We start from the raw sequence: 19,219 nt of genomic DNA on the forward strand, positions 1-19,219 counted from the left end.
ATGGTAAAATCACATACACCTCAATCCTTTGGGAAATGAGGCTATATAGTACATTACATATACATTCCTAATACATTAATTATACATTGTAATACATTCCTTAATAGCGTAACAGAATTGACTGCTATGACACTACTTCAGAAGTGTAACATGGGATGCAGTTTTAGTGAAATTGACAAGTCTAAATTAGTGATTGTATTCCGCTTGAAGACACACATCAGTCACGCTGTTTTAATAGCATGTTTCTGTCAGAGAATCACGGGACGGTTTTAACTGGAAGGGACCTTAAGGATAACCCAATTCCAACCCACCGCCATGTGCCACTTGTTCTTCCTATGCGGACCCGGAGCACGCCCGGAACGGCGGACCGTCGGAACCCCGACGCGGCGGCGGCGGTGCGGCGGCGCGGCGGCGGAGGGAGTTGGGAGCAGCGCGCAGCGATGCCGCCCCCCGCGCGGGGCATTGTGGGTGCGGAGCGGACGCCGCTGCGGCTTTCGGCGGTTCTGTTAAAATGGCGCCGTAGGCAGCGGCCCAGCGTGCAGCCGGCTGCTTGCACGGGGCTGCCGGCGCCGCCTCTCCGCCTGCCTCCTTGTCTGCCGCCGCTCGCCACCGCCCCGCTCTTCCGTCCTGCTGGGCGGCGATGGCGACCCCGGACCAAAAATCCCCCAATGTTCTGCTGCAGAACCTCTGCTGCCGCATCCTGGGCAAGAGCGAAGGTAACGGCATTGCTCAGCTCCGGGTCGCTGGGACCGTCAGGGCGGGGGTGGTCGCCGGAGCCGCGTTCTGCTGTCTCGTCTCCGGCCTCAGCTCGGGGCCGCTGTGTCGGTTGGTGAGGCGGGAGGGAGCCTCGGCCGCTTGCGTAAGTTGTGCGTGGTGCAGCCCAGGCGATGGATGGCTCCGCTCTCTGTGGCGGGGAGGCGGAAAGAGAGAGCTGCGTCCGCTCCTCCGCCCTTAGAGTTGCTCTCTTTGTGAGCGCTGCTCCCGATTTGTGGCCAAGCTTTCGTGATCGCCTTTTCCACGCGTGGGTGATGGCTTCTTCCCCTTTTTGTAGCTGTGAAGTCCGGTATGTTCTTTTCCTCCTTTCGTGCCACTGTCACTTGGAAAGTCACACCAGGTTACCTTGAGGTGTTTGCGTGACAGCAGTGAACAACTTCGAACTGACTGAATTCCTGCTCCTTGAAGTATGGAAAACAAGAGATGAGCTCTGAGTGTACCCCGTTCTCTTTCTCCCCCCTCTGTGCTTTCAGAGGTCTGCATTCAGTTACCCTCAGCATTGCGTGTTTGAATCTCCAAAACGGCCATAAATTCCCATTTCCAGAATTGTCACTCTCTAACAATTCAGTGTCAGGAATTTCTGGTGTGAAGCTTTTTCAGCTCCTACTCTTCCCCAGCCTCCTTCGAGTCAATGTTAGCTTACAAGCTGTGTAACGCCTCTTATGCTTTTATGTAATCACATTTATTTTAGTCTGGTTATATATGAAAAGGTATTTCACAGCAGCCTTCCATTCAAAGATACTATAATAGCTTTTATTTGAAAGCTGTTTTTCATTTTTCTTTTGGAAAACGTTTTATTATTCAATTAGTGTACATGTTCACATGCAAGGGCACTTGTAGCATTTCACTGCTTAAATCTGTAGTTATTGTGTTGATTCTACCCAAGACTATTGTTATTTTTAATTTATTGGGGTAGAAGAGCTCTCTTTGCGGCCATTATTTCTATGCTATTGATACTGTGTTGCTGGGTCCTGTTTTCCTGATGACTTTTCCTTAGTTCTGAGAGGAACTGCAACCTAAGCTTAATCTGGGATGGTTTCTTGATGTTGAGTATCTTATTTAGGCCTATGACACATAGGGTGTGAGAGCACAAAGCTCACACTCATGGTGTGAGTACTGGGAAAAAGTGGGATGCTTCCCCTGACTTTGGATGAAGCCTTAGTTCCTATGCATTTCCTTCTGTCAGGAGTGTTATTTTTATTTGCAAGCATTGCTTGCAGAAAGCATGGAAGAGAATACAGGTATTATTGAAAAAAAAAAAAGTATTGAATCTATTCCAATATGCTTGGGTTCCACTCACATACTTAAGATGGCTTGTGTACTTGATGAAGAAAAGGGAAATTCTGCCCAAAGTCATAGTAGGCTGCCTTGTGCCGCTTGCAAATGCACTGTGCCTGCTCACTTATCTGAGGATTTGCTTGACTCCATCAGCTCCTACTGAAGGATTTATTAAAATATTGACTAAAAAATGTGTGGGCTCTCTGCTGTGTTTCCTGTTGCTATAGTTCTTTGTGTTTGGCAAATAGGCAGACCATCCTTACCTGCTCTTTATTCTTGTGATACAAGAGACCCAAGCACTTCTGACACCAAGTTTCTCAGGGAACAGGAAACTGTTTTGTTAGCTGGCCATCAACCCAGCTATTGGTAGGCAGTTCTGGGAGACTGTAATACAAAGTTTCTGTGGGAGAAATCCCAGTCATGGAAGGTGTTCAAACTTGTTGGTTTTTTTCCCCTTGTGCCTTTTCCCTGAGTCTCCTTTTCTTTTCTGGGACCAAGGGAACCAAGGGACAAATTGAGATAATAAGGGAGCTGTGTTGCTGCCAGTGTCCTCTGTTTTAGAGTATCGTTTATGTGCCCTGGTGGCAGGGGAGCAACCAGTAGCTTCTTGTTCTTCAAGCTTTTAACTCTGAATACCTTTCAGCATAGGAAAAGAGGCTTAGCTACTTAGGAGATTGAAATTCAAATTCCAGTAAGAAGTGGGTTTTTTTGTTGTTTTTTTTTTTTTTTAAAATAAACCAGTAACAAGAAGCAAAAGCTAAGTGCAGACAATCATCTTTATGCACTTGTGTAGTTATCTTGCTGTGAACTTGGCTTGAAATTCTAGCTTTTGGTACCCTCCTAGAATAAGCACTCAAGTGAAAAACAAGTTATCAAAGTAATTAGGAAAAATGTTGTGGACTAATAATAGAAAGCAGTTGATATGATCTAATGGATCTTCCTGCTTGTGCATTCCCTGGACCTCTCTGTGCTTCAGAGGGCTTCATCTGCTTGGTTGTGCTTGTTCTCAGTGCTTGTTTGCTATTATGTTCATGCGGAAGCCATGGCATCAGCAGGAGCTGAAGGATTCCATTCATATAACATCTATGGGAGTGTGCTGTAGCTGATGTGGGTGATGATATCTGTGTGTGCAGCCTGCAGTGCTGTGCTTGAAGCCTTCAACAAGTCTGAGTCCCTTATCTGCTGGACGTTCCCTAGCTCCTGCCTGTGACCATAATGCCACAATATTCCTAGTTGGAAGGAGCTCACAGGTATCATCGAGTACAGTTCCTGGCTCCACACAGCACCACTCTTCATTCAAACCCTGCGTCTTGAGAATGGTATCCCGGTGCTCCTTGCACTCTGGCACTGGGGTCCGTGCCCACAGCCCTGTGCATCCCGCTCCATGCCCACGGCGCTGTGGTGCAGCCCCTTTCCCTGACCCCCAGCTGCCCTCCCCTGACAGCTCCATGCCGTTCCCTCGGGCCCTGTCGCTGTCACACAGAGCAGAGCTCAGCGCTGCCCCTCCGCTCCCTGTGAGGAGCTGCAGCTGCCATCAGGCCTCCCCTCAGCTCCTCTGCTCTGCGCTGAGCACACCCAGGGCCCTCAACTGCTCCTCGCACACCTTGCTTTACAGACCCTTCCCCATGTTTTCAGCCCTACTGTGGATGCTCTCTAATGCTCTGTATGTCCTTTTTGCACTTTGGTGCCCAAAACTGCACCCAGTACTCAAGGCCACTCATTGAAAATCCATGTTGAAGTGAATTTGTATTAGAATGCAGTGTGACCACAAGAGGTTCCCAGTGGCAGATCTGCCTTCTCTCTCTGTCTGTTTCTGAGATCATCTGCTATATGGATAGCTTCCTTTGTTTCCAAGGGACGAGAGTTTCCTGCATAGGGCTTGTGATTGTTTTTGGGCAAACTGAGGTATTCAGTTTTCAGTTATCCCTGCTTGGGGACTCCAGCAGTTAAACAAGGTTGCATGCTGCTCTGTGAGTGTGAATTTAATGCTCCTGACAAAGCTTGGCTACTTTTCAGAAACCTCTGGGAAGTCTTGGGCAGTCCTACTTTGTACACTGCTATGCTAGCATGACAGTTGTAAGAGTACATCAAACAGTACTGTAGTTCCTAGTCAGGCTATGTCTGTTTGGTTTTGAATCGTAAAAAGATTTTTATATGCCAGACTCCTTTAGTGCTTCTGGAGGTGAGCATGCTCTAGAAGGTGGTATTTGAGTCTTTAGGCAGCAGTTTGCTATCTAAAGTCTGCTCTATGGTCTTAATTTAGTATGTATAATCTCAGAGGTTTTCTTGTTGCATTTTTATTATTTAAGTTCAGATCTATTGGCATAAATGTTTAATTTTCATGGGAGAGAGAATACAGAGTTCCTTAAAAAATTGAGATGGAGATTGAAGTGCATGTAATAACAGAAGCAAATGCAAGTTGATAATTTAGAAGAAAGTCATATCAAGGAGTTCCAGGCAGACTGCCTGCCCATGTTTGCTGGTAAGTCAATGGGACCATCCTCAAATCTGTTTCTGCAATTGTTTCTGTTCCTCCTTTTGTATGAGAGGAATGTGGATAACTAAAAGGACTGCTAATTAAAAATTTAGCAGCATACTTTAAATGCTTAAAATTAACATTAAGAGAATGTTTTTACATTTTATAACTTGTTTGTTTGTTTTTGTTACACATAACTAGCTTAAACTAGGAACAGTGTAGAACAGCATTCTACACTGGCATTTTAGCTTCTCAGTTTTTTCTATTAGTTTATCAGCCTGATCTAGTGGGTGGCAGCCCTTCCCACAGCAGGGATTTGAGCATAATGAACTTTAAGGTCAGTTCTAACCAAAGCTGCTCAGTGATTCTGTATGGCATAATATTAATGTAGTTGTTTTGGTTTTTTTTCTGATAGTAATTCATACTGATAAAACTTTGATACAGCTAAAAAGCATAAGTAAGAGAGCAGCTGAGTGTGGCAGTTAAGTTTTACAGTTTTGATCATAGAATCATAGAATTGCTGGGTTGGATGAGACCTTAAAGATCATGGAGTCCAATCACACCCTAACCATCCTACCCTAACTCTAACAACCCTCCACTATATCATGTCCCTAAGCACCACATCAAATGGTTTTTAAACACATCCAGGGATGGTGACTCCACCACCTCCTTGGGGAGCCAATTCCAGTGCTTAACAACCCTTTCTGTAAAGTGTTTCCCGATATCCAACCTAAACATTGCATGGTGCAACTTGAGGCCATTTCCCTTCATCCTATCACCAGTGAGAAGAGACCAATTTCACTCTCACCACAGTTACCTTTCAGATACTGGAAGAGAGCAATAAGGTCTCCCCTCAGCCTCCTTCTCCCCAGACTGAACAGCCTCAGTTCCTTCAGTCTCTCCTCATAGGATATATTCTTCAAGCCCTTTACAAGCCTTTTTGCCCTTCTGTGGACCTGCTCCAGCACCTCAGTGTCCTTTCTGTACTGAGGTGCCCAAAACTGAACACAGTACTCGAGGTGAGGCTTCACCAATGCCCAGGATGACTTCCCTAGTCCTGCTCACCACACCATTCCTGATACAAGGCAGGATGCTGTTGGGTTTCTTGGCCACCTGGACACACTGCTGGCTCATATTCAGCTGACTGTCCATCAGTACACCCTTTCCGTCAGGCAGCTTTCCAGCCACTCTTCCCCAAGCCTGTAGGGTTGCTTGGGGTTGTTGTGACCAAAATGCAGGACCCTATTTAATTGACCCCTATTGAAACTCGCACAGTTAACCTTGGCCAATGATCCAGTCTATCCAGATCCCTCTGTAGTGCCTTTCTCCCTTCAGCAGATTAACACTCCCTCCCAACTTAGTGCAAACTTACTGAGGGTGCACTCAATCCCCTCATCAAGATCACTGATAAAGATGCTGAATAGGAGCAGCCCCAGTACAGGGCCCTCGGGATGCCACTTGTGACCGGCTGCAATCTGGATTTAATTCCATTGACCAGCACTCTTAGGGTCTGGCCATCCAGCCTGTGTTTCATCCAGCAGAGCGTGTGCCCATCCAAACCATGGGCAGCCAGCTTCTCCATGAGGATGTTGTGGGAGACAGTGTCAAAGACCTTACTGAAGTCAGGTAGACCGCATCGGCAGCCTTACCTTCATCCACTAAGTGGGTCACCTTGTAATAGAATGAAATCAGGTTTGTCAAACAGGATCTACCATTGATAAACCTGTGCTGACAGGGCCTGATACCGTGGTTGACCTTTAATTGATCCATGATGGCTCCTGAGATCATCCAGTCCATAACCTTCCCTGGCAGCAAGGTGAGTCTGTTAGGTCTGTAGCCTATCAGGATCATCTTTCTGGCCCTTTTTGAAGATGGGCATCACATTTGCCAGTCTCCAGTCCACTGGGTCATCTGTGGATAGCCAGGACTGCTGAAGAATGGAGGGTGGCTTTGCAACCACATCTGCCAACTCACTCAGCACTCCACAGTGCAATCCATCCAGCCCCATGGACTTGTGAACATCCAGCTTTTGGAGCAGATCCAAAAATCTCACCGTGGATTATGCAGGGCCTATTCTGTTCCCTATCCCTGTCTACCAGTGCAGGGGGCTGCGTTCCCAGTGAGTAACAAGTCTTACTATTAAAGACTGAGGCAAAGAAGGCATTAAGCACCTCTGCCTAATCCTGATCCTTTGTCACCGTGTTGCTCTCTGCACCCAATAAGGAATGGAGATTCTCTCTTGCCCTCCTCTTACTATTGGTATATTTATAGAAATATTTATTGTTGTCTTTCATCTTAGTGACTAAGTTCAGTACTTGCTGGCTTTGGCCTTTTTAATTTTCTCCCTGCACAGCTTCACTACATACTTATGAGGATTAAAAGTTGCTTGCCCCATCTTCCAAGGACCTTTCCTTTTGTTAAAGTTTCCTAAACTTTCCTTTTGTTCCTGAGTTCCTGCTAAAGGCCTCTGTTCAGCCAGACCGGTCTCCTTCCCCATCAGCTCATCTTCTGTGATGTGGGGGTGACCAGCTCCTGCACTTTTGAAATAAACTTCCTGTCAATGGTTTATGGGCTGCTTCAGCCTGGTTCCATGACTAATGGGGTGGGAGGGGGGAGGAGGGGAACCATGGACCCATGCCCTAGGAAAAGGGATGAAGAGCTGGGCCTAAAAACAAAACAGAAGCAATGATCTGAGGAGCAACAAACTGATTTACTCAATAAGTTATTGGCATGCAAAATAACATGCTATGGTACAATATAATTAGAATTGGAGCTAATAAATAAGATTAAATGAGTGTCTGAAAAGCTTAAGGCCTTACTCTAAGTAAGCTGAGGTGATACGGCGCCCACAACAGGGATGAGTCAGGTGGTCAAAAAGAAGGGGAGTCCCATGATCTGCAATCAGTTTTTTTTTTTTTTTTTTTTTATATTTCCCTCTGGGGGGAAATGGTAACAGAACAACAAACAGTCCTCTAGGAGATATAGTTATTCTGTTCTGGAACTGGAGCATTGACTCTAACTCTCAGTGCACTACATGATATTATGATGTGGAATACTGGTAGCAAATCATAAAACCGTAACACTTGTTTAAAGTGTTCCTAGCCTTCCTGGGCTACTATGCCTTCCAGAGCTACCTCCCAAGGGGCTCTCTAAACCATGGTCCAAAGCAGACCAAAGTCTGCTCTCTGGAAGTCCATGGTAGCAGTTCTGCTGACTCCCCTCCGTGGTTCAACAAAGACTGAAAAAATCTATCATTTCATGATCTCTTTGCTCCTGATGGCCTCCAACGTGTACATCCCCCACAAGACCTTCTGTGTTAACAAACAGCAGGTCCAGGATTTTGCTTCCCCTTGTTGCCTCCTTCACCAGCTATGTCAGGAAGTTATCTCTCACGCACTCTAGGAATCTTTGGGACTGTTCCCTATGTGCTGTATCATAAATCTAGCAGCTGTCTGGGAAGTTGAAGTCCGCCACAAGAACAAGGGGGAGAGATCTCAAGACCTCACCCTACTGTCTATGAGGTGTCTTATCCACTTCTTCATCCTGGTTGGGTGGCCTGTAGCAGACTCCCATGATAATGTCAGTCTTATTGGCCTTTGCTTTTATTCTGACCCATAAGCTCTCAACCCTATAATCACTATCGTTAATTTCCATGCACTTGCATTCTTTCTTAACACAGAGGGCTATGCCACTGCCTTTCCTGCTTTGCCTATTGCTTTTGAAAAGTCAATAGCCATCAGTCACAGCACTCCAGCTGTGTGAGTCATCCTACATTGTTTCCATAATGGCAACTGTATCATAGTTTTCCAACTGCCCAATGATCTCCAGCTCCTCCTGTTTGCTATCCACGCTGCATGCAGTGTAAATGCACCTGAGCTGGGCCACCTTTTGGGTGGGATAAGCTCTAATACTCTCTTGACCATGTTCAGGTGTTTCTGTAGCCACCAACCTCACCGCAGCCCTTGTGTTCTTCCTACATAAAGGTGTGTTGTCCTCTTCCTTCACCAGGGTACAAATCTTACTAGCACATCCCCCTCCCACAAGCACTGGCATGTTACGTACAGACTCCTTTCTAGTGAGCATTTTTTCTTGAGCATGTCTTAGATTACAGTGGTTGTGTTTGAGTAGTTTCCAGCAGTAGTCATTCAAAGCCACGTGTGGACCATTGCATGTGATTTAGAGCGTCATTGTTTCACAATGACTTTATGAAGTGTTGAGTGAGAAGAGACAGCTGGCTAGAAGAATTACTAGTGGAGAGAGTTTGCTTTCTTCAAGAAACTAACTACTGTCTGATTTATTGAACTTCTTTTAAAAACAGTTGTCCTGGAGTTTTAGCTTGCATTCTGAACTGCAGTGTTTCCTCTGAACTACTGGCTTCTTGTAAATATAATGGCCAAGTTATCTTCCTTTTTCATGAACACTTCCTTTGAATTTCATCTTGTGCTGTGTCTCCACCACATTCTTCTTATGCATTGCTTCTCCATGCTCCACTTGTACTTTCTGTGACTTTAAAATGTCATCTGCCTTTGGCTGTAATTCATCTTGAATCCTGTGTTGTTTGTAGGAAAGTGTAAATGGTTGGGTAGATGGTAGATATTGAATTATTGATAGCTTGCTCTGCTCTAGGGTGAGAGAGTCATACTGAATCACTTTCTGATGGGAAAGTGTGTACACATATATTGACACACGGCTATGTATTTTACGCTTGCTTGCCATCTTAATGATCTTTGAGGCAATTAAATACGTCTGTTAGTTGTGAATGACGTGATTCTTTATTCCGCTGACAGATATCTGAATTAAATTACATTTAAGCACTACAGGTGAAGTTATGTTACACACTCATAACAAATAATCTGCTGCTGAGGAGCCTTCCTTAGCGATGTGTTCTCCTTGTGTGACAATTTGGGCTCTGTATGAATGAGACGAGAAAATCTGTATAAATTAAAACGTAAAGTCTTACTGTGGTACTTTTGAATTTCCAGTGCAAATCTGTATGTGTATTAGTATTAAATGTGGTGTAGTGTTAAATGTGGAGGTTGGTGGCCCTGCCTGTGGTGGAGGGGTTGAAGCTTGATGATCCTTGAGGTCCCTTCCAACCCAAGCCATTCTATGGTGTAAGGAGTGGATTTCTTTGAACCATACCGTTAGTCATGTAGCACAGTTAATCTGCAGCATTCCTTAATGGAATTGTAAGTTTTTGACTTGAGACCTTTCTCAGATGCCTTGTTAGGACAGTATGGAAAAACTTGGCTAGGTTTCTGTGCTTTAACTAGTTTTGCTATCGCTAATGTTGACATAGAAGGTTGTTTATGAGGTTATTTATGAGCTTTGTTAAAGCTTTCCTATTACAGAAAAAAACAACCCTGCTACTTACTGTTGATAACATATCTATTGTGTTTTTATTAGCCTGAGGACTTAAGTTTAAATCTCCAAAACTTCTGTCTGGAGATCTTCACACATATTTCTGCTTCTCTCATCATCAATATTCTATTGCAATGCAAAAAGCACACGTAGTCTTAAATTCTAGTGTCGGAGGGAGATTGGAAAACATGTGAATAGTCAAGTTGAAGATTTTTCTTCCATTAGCTGGGAGGTAAGTCCCAGTTAGGATATCAGTCTCTCACACAGGTGTGCACAACCAAACAAGAGCAACAACAAAAAAAGCGCCTTACAGCTGTGTGTAGCTGTCATCCTGAGTCAGTTCTTACGGAGAAATAAAATTCCAGAGAGCCTTTGGAGACTGTATATATCTCTGCTGGATTTTGTAATCCCTGCAGCAGATGACTGGAGATAGTAAACTCAGTTGTATGTTTGTTTGAATTTGACCTTAAACTGTAGAAACACAGGGAACAGCAGAGAGGAAACACAGCATTTTAACATTTTTGAAATGCTGACTTATGTTTTCTTTAAATTTTCTTGGGGAAGAGGGGGGAAAGAAAGTTGTATCAACACAGTAAATACATCATTGCTTGCAAGGCAAAGCTGTGCATTGTTAGTTACTGTAAAATTGGAGGGAAAACAAAAGTGTTAAGGTATACATTTTGTGATATACTGCGGGATCATAAATATACAGGAAGTCTGTAAATCCACGAAGGTTACATTTTTTTTTTTTATTTTTTTTTTTTGTAGAGTTCTATTTTAAGTTGTGTCTTCAGAAATACTTCAGAATTATTCAGCTGCAGTACTGCCAGCTTGTGCTATTATTCCTTGTGGCTCTTCAGAAATTTCTCAGATCTTCTATCCTCCACATCTGTTCATTCATGCTATCTGGCTGCAGGCTGGGCAGGAGGTGGTGTCTGATATTGCTGAAGCTGTGCTGGCAGACCAAAGAGAATGCTTTACTGCTGAGCTTATGCTACATTCTGAACCCTCAGGGAAGGTTATTTGGAAGTTTGTTCTGCCAGTCCTCTCATGGAGACCTCAGGGAATCGTTTTAATGTTATTATTTTTTAATTTAAAGGGTGATAAGAGAGAATAGTGGAAGTGGATGTGAAAGTTAATTTCTAAACATTATTTTCCTTAGGAACAATCACAGCAATGTTTTCTGTATGCAGGCTGAATTGCGTGACTGTGGCAAGTCCTGCACAGCTTTTCAGGCTGTTGGGTGCTGCAGAGCCTCCTGAAATCTAATAGCTGAGCAGGCCTAAGTGTCTCTTCAACCAGCACAGCATAGGAAATATTAAATTGCATATGTTTAATTTGCAGAGTGTGTACAGGTGTGTTTGAACTGTTGTTAATCTCCCCCAGGGTAAGCTGGACTTCACTGCCCTCTGGTTAGAAGTGTATCTGAGTAGCATAATATAACAGTATCTGATCTAAGCTGAGTACGCTTTATGCCAAGTTCATTCACAGCTATGTAATCTTGTGCCTTTAACTTCTTTGCTTTTTTTTGTCTTTTAACAGTACTTTAGCAGTCTGTTTAATTGAGTGGGTTTCCCTTTTTTTTTTTTTTTCAGCTGATGCAGCCCAACAGTTCCAGTATGCAGTGAGAGTTATTGGAAGCAACTTTGCTCCTACTGTCGAACGGGATGAATTTCTCGTGGCAGAGAAAATCAAGAAAGAACGTACGTGCGTTTCTGTTTATTCCTCTGAAGGTGGAAATGTTCTGCCTCACTTACCTAATACTGATTACTGTTGTTATTGCCTGCCCCTGAAAATCTTGTGATGGCAATTCTATGAATCCCCCAGTTGCTCTTCTGAGTACAGATGCTCAGTTTAAATTTCCCTTGCTTTTGTACAAGCCATTGACTTTCCATCTTAGCCACCACAGAAATAAAGAGCAATTTACATTACTTTTCTTTCATTTTAATATTATTCTGACTTCATAAATTCATATTTCTTTTTGGAAGACTGATGCCTTTGAGGTATGCTTTTGCACAATTAACTTCATGAGCACGTATGAGCACGTGAATCTTAATGAATGACCATCCTGGGGATGGATGGAATCACTGTTCATGCAGCTTACCTGATATTTCTTGCCTTTTGTTTTCCTAGAAGTTTATTTACAACAATCTTTCCAAAGCCAAAACATTAGACTGTGATAGTAAGTTATTGCAGTTACATTCCACTCTGCTCTGTGCTGCTCTGAGTGTTGAGCTCTTAATCCCATTGGAGCGTGAGGCATTCTTATAAAGCCAAGTAATGCTTTCAGCTCTACAGTAGGATGTTCAGGAGCAGTTACTGATTAAATTAAAGCTTCTATTTGTGCTCAGGAACTTTGAACATTTGGTCAGGATGATTGAATTAGAATAACTGAAGCCTGTGGTTGTAACCTTTTGAAGTATCTTTGTATTTTTTTTGGTAATGCAGGGCTTCCGCTACTTACTCACAGGCAAATAAGCTCATCAGAATTTCTCTAGATACAGCTGTAAAACCCTGTATTCTACAGTATACACTTTCCTGCATGTTGAGTTTCTGTATCTTTTGGCCAGCACTAGGCAGCACTGCAGTGTATACGCTTCTTCTGCTGGGGCCTGTTGCCCCCGTGAAGCTGATTATCTCCATCATCCTCCATCTCCTCAATTTCAGCTTGTAGGTTGATTTTAGTGTCATGGAATAACTGACTGGATATATCCCCCAACTTTACATTTATTTTGGAGTTACTATGTGGTAGGTGACTTAATTGATTTAAAAAAAAAAAGTACGTGGTAGTGCCTTTTAATACTAACTAGCATTTCTGTTGTCTAGCAGCAACTGTTTTATGATTAATGTTTCTTTAATGTTTGCCTTACCTTTTTTATACATGACTCTTTCTGGTGTAAAGTTGGCTTTCTGAAGATGTCTTTAAGCTTATAAATACTCCTCTTAGCAAAGACTTCTGTTACATAACAGACAGGGATCAAAACTTACTTTCCTTTATATATTGAAGTTCTGCGACCTTGAAATTCTTCTTAACTTAGAACAAGTGGCATTGCTACTTTATCTCTGTATTAGGCAGTGAAAGCAAGAAAGGAATGATAGTTTTAATGAGTTGCTTTATAGTGTTCTTAACCCATATCTGCTTTCAGTTATGTGCTGATTCCCAAACCCTACAGAAAGGCACGCTTGATTTTAAAAGGGCTTTTTATTGTTATATGTATCTTTAGAAAAATATCTTTGTTGCTGTAATAAGAGAAACGGTTACTACTTACATTTTGTCATATCCCCTGCAAGAACTTTCAAGGGTAAAAATGCAGATAATGTGAAAAAAAACTCAGAAGTCTGAGTAAGTAATGCAAAACAGTTCAGCATCGTTATAATTTCTTGGTTATGTCTTCCTATTTACCAAAATAAAATATAGTTTCTGACATGACTATTATTCTTGTTCTAGTTCTTTTCATCTATATTTATCTCTTTCAGTTGTGCGACAAAGAAGGGAAGCAGATGCTGCTTTGTTTTCAGAACTCTACAGAAAGCTCGGTTCACAGGTAGTGTAATAAACACGTGAAGAAACTGAAAGCACACTCAAATTCTTTTGATATTAGAGTTGTTTTAGAGTTGTTTTCAGTGCTCAGATCAGTAACTTCTTTATTTTCCTTTTCTTTCTTTTTTCTTTAACTGAGAGGAAGATTGAGCACTGAATCAGGTTGCCAAGGAAAGGTGTGGAATCTGTTCTTGGAAATGAATTCAACAGCTGACTAGGCACAGCTCTGGGTAGTCTGCAGTATATAGTCTTGCTTTTGAGCAGAGGTATTGAAATAGATGATCATCAGAGGTCTTTTCCTGCCTCAACCATTGTATAATTTTGGTGAAAAGTTCAAAAATTACAAACTTGGGTGTATATCTTAATTATGTATGTATTTATATATAAAAATATCAGCAGTTTGCTTGTAATTAAACATTTTAAATTTGAACAGAATAAAGGATACAATTTTTTGACTACAGTTTTTAAAAAGATACTTTATAGGAAGAAATGAACTCTGTACAAATAGAAGTGTTTACTTTTTTAGTATATGAAATTGAAGAATTTTCTCATTTTGCGGCAGTGCTCTGTAGGTTTCTACATTTTTAGTTAATCTCAGATTTAAAGAGTCCTCATGCTTCTGAGTTTCTAAATACTCCAGATCTTTGTTGTTCAAGTTTAAGTGCTTGGTGAATGTGATAGCTGTGCTAAAACCAGCGTTTGTCGGAGAACACTGTCTGTTGTTTTCCTGACTAAATGTTGGCATATAGAAAGGCCATGGTTGAGAACAATGGATACTGAATTAAAGGAGGGAAAGATGTTGAGGAGAGAAATTTAGCTTAGGGAGGCGAAAAATGACTTCTGCTAATCTGTTCTGGTTTCTTCATAAAGGTTGAATGTTCAGCACAGTAGAATATGCTGAGCCTTAATAAAATAAGACTTCCAGTTGTCATTCGTACATTTGTGGGTTTTTTTTGTTTCGTCTTTTTCCACAAAAACAAATGAATTGTAGAATATCCTAAACTGGAAGGAATACACAAGGATCCTCAAATAAATCTAACTCCACACAGGAGCACCCAGCTTTCAAACCCTGTGTCTGCAAGCATTGTCCAAATACACCTTGAATGCTTGGGTCCGTGCCCACAGCCCTGTGCATCCCACTCCATGCCCACGGCGCTGTGGTGCAGCCCCTTTCCCTGACCCCCAGCTGCCCTCCCCTGACAGCTCCATGCCGTTCCCTCGGCCCTGTCGCTGTCACACAGAGCAGAGCTCAGCGCTGCCCCTCCGCTCCTGTGAGGAGCTGCAGCCACCATCAGGCCTCCCCTCAGCTCCTCTGCTCTGCGCTGAGCACAACCAGGGGCCTCAGCTGCTCCCCACACATCTTGCTTTACAGACCCTTCATCTTTGTTGCCTTTCTTTGGATGTTCTCTAATAGTTTTATCTTTCTTATACTCTGATGCCTAAATGTGCACCCACTACCTCAAGGTGAGGCTGTGCAGAGCAGGACAATTCCTCTGGTTACCCAGCTAGCAGTGCTGGGCCTGCTATTTTTCTGTATAACAGTCAAATTGCCCTAATTTTTATTTCGGCTTCAAACTTTTGAAGCCTCCCTTAAGAAAGTTGAAGAGGAAAGTGGAGACAAGACTTCTTTTCTGAAAGAGCCTTTGGAGAAAATGCTGTTTGTTAACAGTCATACCAGAAGTTCGTTGTCTTTACTTATGGTGTTAGATGCAAGTCCAAGGTGTTTTAAATGGTGAAGTATGTAAGAATGCCAGCGAAGTTCAGCTCTGTATAATTGTCTTTCTTAGTAGCTATAAGTTTTAAATTGAATATACTTGCTGATTTTAGGGCAGGTGAGAGAGTTCATGGTTTTAACTGTGGAGAAAGTTCATATAATACTGTTATGGAATCCACATTGCACATTCCTGGTTTACTCAAGGTTAATTGTATTTGTGTGGTAAAGTTATTTGTATGTGCACAGTTGACTGGATGACTTAAAAAAAGAAACATAAAACTATTGAGAGTTACGACCAACTTGATTTTTTTTGTTTTTGTTTTTGAAAGGGCATTTTGAAAAATAAATGGTCAATTCTCTACCTCCTGCTTAGCCTCAGTGAAGATCCACGTAAACAATCTAACAAGGTAAGTGAGAGACATTGTTAGTTTCTAGAAACAATAAATCTGTTGCTTAGTTGAGATGTCACAGAGTTGCTATTCAGACCTGATGAACGCTTTTGGAAACAAGGTTGTGTGTGTGGTTGTGTCAAATGTATTCTTTCTCTCAATCTTGCACACAAGTGTTTGCATTTTTATAAATTATGAGCTGTTTATCATTTGTAGTCTGACTTCTGACTTTGCTAGATGGTTTTACTTTCTGTTTGGTGGTGTAATGTCTGTTCATGTGCAAGTAAGTTTGAAGTGGAATGATAAGAAGAAAATTCCTTCTTTAGTTGCAGCTTTGCTAGCACCAAAGTTTTTTTTGCAGCTATAGCTAATGACAATTCACAGGCAAAAATAAGCTGTATTTCTAGAGGGACTTTCCCTTACAGTCAGGGACTTGCTTTTTTGTCTTAATTGTAACAAAATTATTTTCTTTTCATAATCATGATCTTCAGTTTTTTCTTGTATTCTTGACTGTTGCAGTGCAATTAAGACATGACTTATTCACATCTCTTTCCTTTTTTCCAAATCACTTTTCAGGTGTCAAGTTATGCCACACTTTTTGCTCAAGCATTGCCACGGGATGCTCACTCAACTCCCTATTACTATGCCAGACCTCAGAGCCTTCCGCTGAATTACCAAGACCGCAGTGCTCAGTCTGCCCAGAGTTCTGGCAGCATGGGGAGCAGTGGGATCAGCAGCATCAACTTGTATGCTCTAAATGGCCCAACGCCAACTCCACAGTCACTCCTTCCAGGGTAAATTAAGCCTTTCTGTTTGATAGATGGGTTTGGGGAAGACTGGCAATGAGCTGTTTATTCTTCCTTTTGGAGTTTTTTTTTGTTTTATTTTGTTCCCTCCATTCTCTCTGGTTGAATCCCTTTGGGAATTCCTCAGTAGGTGGAAGAGTTCAGCTGGAAGTTTCTGAATGTCAGGTGCTGTTATATGATGATCTGAAACTGTAATTGGCTGGCCAAGTTTATTTATTCATAAGCTTAAGTGCCTGTTGTGCAGCTGATGTTTTACTGAATCTGCTCTTGGATTCTAATGCCAAATCTTGTCTTAAATGTCTTAGTTTTCTGAAATCCTTTAAAACCACCTTTATTTTTCTTCTGTTTAAAAAACAAAAAACAAAAAAACTTCGTGAGAGTTTTTCTCAGGCAAGCTCCTTTTACCAAGTAAGTGTTCCTCTGCCAGTGCTGAAATAGTAAACTTGATGTTTACCATTTTCAAGTCAAGATGTGGCTCTTAGGCATATTCACTGCTACTTGGGTGCTATATTGAAACAATGTTGCATCTTGAGTGGACAAGTTTTCTTGCTTGTTCTTTTCTACCCAGGCCCAAAGTTCGATCTTGAAGTGCAGTTACCTTCTCTGGTATTTACATCTGTACCATCCAATATACTACTGAACAGGCCAGTGAGACCGGCATCTCACAAAATCACAGAATGACCTGGGTTGAAAAGGGCCGCAATGATCATCTAGTTTCAAGTGCCCTGCTGTGTGAAGGTTTGCCAACCACCAGACCAGGCTGCCCAGAGCCACATCCAGCCTTGCCTTGCTTGCCTCCAGGGATGGGGCATCCACAACAGTCTTAGTCAACTGAACTCTTCAGAGAAAGTATTGAACTCTTCAGAGAAAGTAGCACAGAGCAAAAGTAGTACTAAGTTAGCTATGACTGTTTCATCTAATGTGTTAAATTGAAAGGTAGACTAACCTTTTAGTCAGTCTACATCTCTGAATCTCAGGGCGGGAGTTTGAGCTGTTTGGTTACTTCTTGCTTACGTTAGATACACACAGCAGGAAGTGATGGAGAAACTTGAGGAGACAAAGCTTCTTTCAGCTTTTTTTCCTAATGTGTTGGATTGACCTGATCTAGCAGTTAAAGACCCACCCAGCTGCTTACTCACAGCTCCCACTCCTCATGTCAGGACAACAGGAGGAGAAGTTGTGGGTTGAAGTAAAGACAGTTTAACATGTGAATCAAAGCTGTATGTGCAAGCAAAGCAAAATATTTATTTAATGCCCCATAAGGAGACAGATGCTTAGCCACTTTCTGCAAAGCAGGTAACAGTTCCTTGAGAAGACAAATGGCAAAACCAGCAATGTTGTGTCTTCGTCTTTCTCCTGATGTTTGCTTGCTCAGCATATTATGTTGTATGAAATATCCCGTTGGTTGGTTTGGATTCATCATCTTCATTGTGTCCCCTTCCAGCTCAGTAACAGTAAAAAAAAAAAAAAAATTAGCATTAATTAGATTTTATGATTAATATAAATCCATAACACAGCACCACACATGTTGCTATGATGAAAATAGATTCCATCCTAACCAGACTTAGTGAAGCTGGAAATACTGAGTCTGTCATACGCTATTGAACCATCCTAGCAGCAGTAGGGATGTATTTAGTGCTTTGCATAGATACAACAAATAAATGAAGGGGAAATTTACAGTTTTTCTTCCAAGATGAAAATTATGTTATAGCATGTTAGTTATCTTTCATACTGTATGTTTTAAGGTGATTGAAGATAAAACTAACAGTTAGCTCTTCAGCAGTAAGAGATTCTTCTTAGCCTTTCAGATGGCTTTTAATATTTCTGATTCATAGTGGCTACTGGCTAAGGAAGCTAACAAGAAGACTTGAAAAGGGAAGCCTTGCAGAACTTTTGGTAAAGACACAAAATAGGTGGATTCTTTTCTGTCATGTCAGCTCAGGATTTCAGGTGAAATTTGCTTTTTGAGTACAGTGTACTAAGCTGACTAAATAGACAGTGCACATCATTGATAGATGAAGTCTTTTCTTAAATGTTCAAATTTGCAGGTATTGATTACTGTTACGATTGCACGTTCATTTCTGATGTTTTCCATGATAAAGGAGAAATGCTTATTGGGTACTTTCAAGATAACCAGAAATAGCAGTGGAAAACTGCTCAAAAGAAGTGAGATTTTATTTGGATCCTGCAGTTACTGAAATGTCTGTGCCAGTGTCCTTTTGCTGCAAATTCTTTTTTTCTGATGACTTACAAGTTTGCTGGCAGCAGAATCTATAGACTAGGTCCTTCTGTGTTGAGTGGAACTCTGATCTTTGTACTTCTTTCCCATGCATGCAGTAGTACTGCTTCCTCTTGTGTGGTATTTGACCAGTGACCAAATCTATCAGTGTTTCTTCTGTGTGACATCACTGTATCTGCGTATCATTATTTTTTTGCTTCATCTTTTATGGTGTAATTCACTGGGGTGTTCTTTGATTTGATTGGATGAAAGGCATGAGAATTCTAAAGAATTTGTTAAAGATGTGCAGTTCAGTTTTAAGTTTTCCTGGGCTAGCCAATCTTTCAGACCCCTTTTGGTGACTCATATAGCTAGTTAGAAAGATGTTAGAGAATACTGTAATGTCTCTTCTTCTGGGTTACAAAGGGATTTTCCCTTGCAAATAAGGGTTTCTATATGATTCCTTATTAAGATGAAAGGAGAGTGGAATAAGTCCTATCTTGGGAAATATATATTTTAATCTTTAGGTAGTTATATAACAATCCCATTGCTATTACAAATTGTTTATTTAAACAAACAAACAAACAAAAAACTACTTCATAACTGACAAGGATTGTTGTTAATGTAAGGTCTTACCCAATGGTAATGAGCAGTCTTAGAGA

General features: G+C 41.8%; 1 protein-coding gene across 1 annotated transcript in view; it reads left to right on the forward strand.

The window, feature by feature from the left end:
- The first annotated feature begins 488 nt into the window (after positions 1-488).
- TUBGCP3 (tubulin gamma complex associated protein 3) overlaps positions 489-19,219 on the forward strand; it is a 45,700-nt gene continuing 26,969 nt past the window's right edge. The window contains exons 1-5 of the mRNA XM_048959489.1: positions 489-716; positions 11,485-11,592; positions 13,367-13,434; positions 15,474-15,551; positions 16,110-16,327. Of these exons, the coding sequence (XP_048815446.1) occupies positions 641-716; positions 11,485-11,592; positions 13,367-13,434; positions 15,474-15,551; positions 16,110-16,327 (548 nt within the window). The 5' untranslated portion in view covers positions 489-640. The remainder of the gene's footprint in view (positions 717-11,484; positions 11,593-13,366; positions 13,435-15,473; positions 15,552-16,109; positions 16,328-19,219) is intronic.

The sequence above is a fragment of the Lagopus muta genome, chromosome 1 (assembly GCF_023343835.1).
Source record: "Lagopus muta isolate bLagMut1 chromosome 1, bLagMut1 primary, whole genome shotgun sequence".
Classification (NCBI taxonomy): Eukaryota; Metazoa; Chordata; class Aves; order Galliformes; family Phasianidae; genus Lagopus; species Lagopus muta.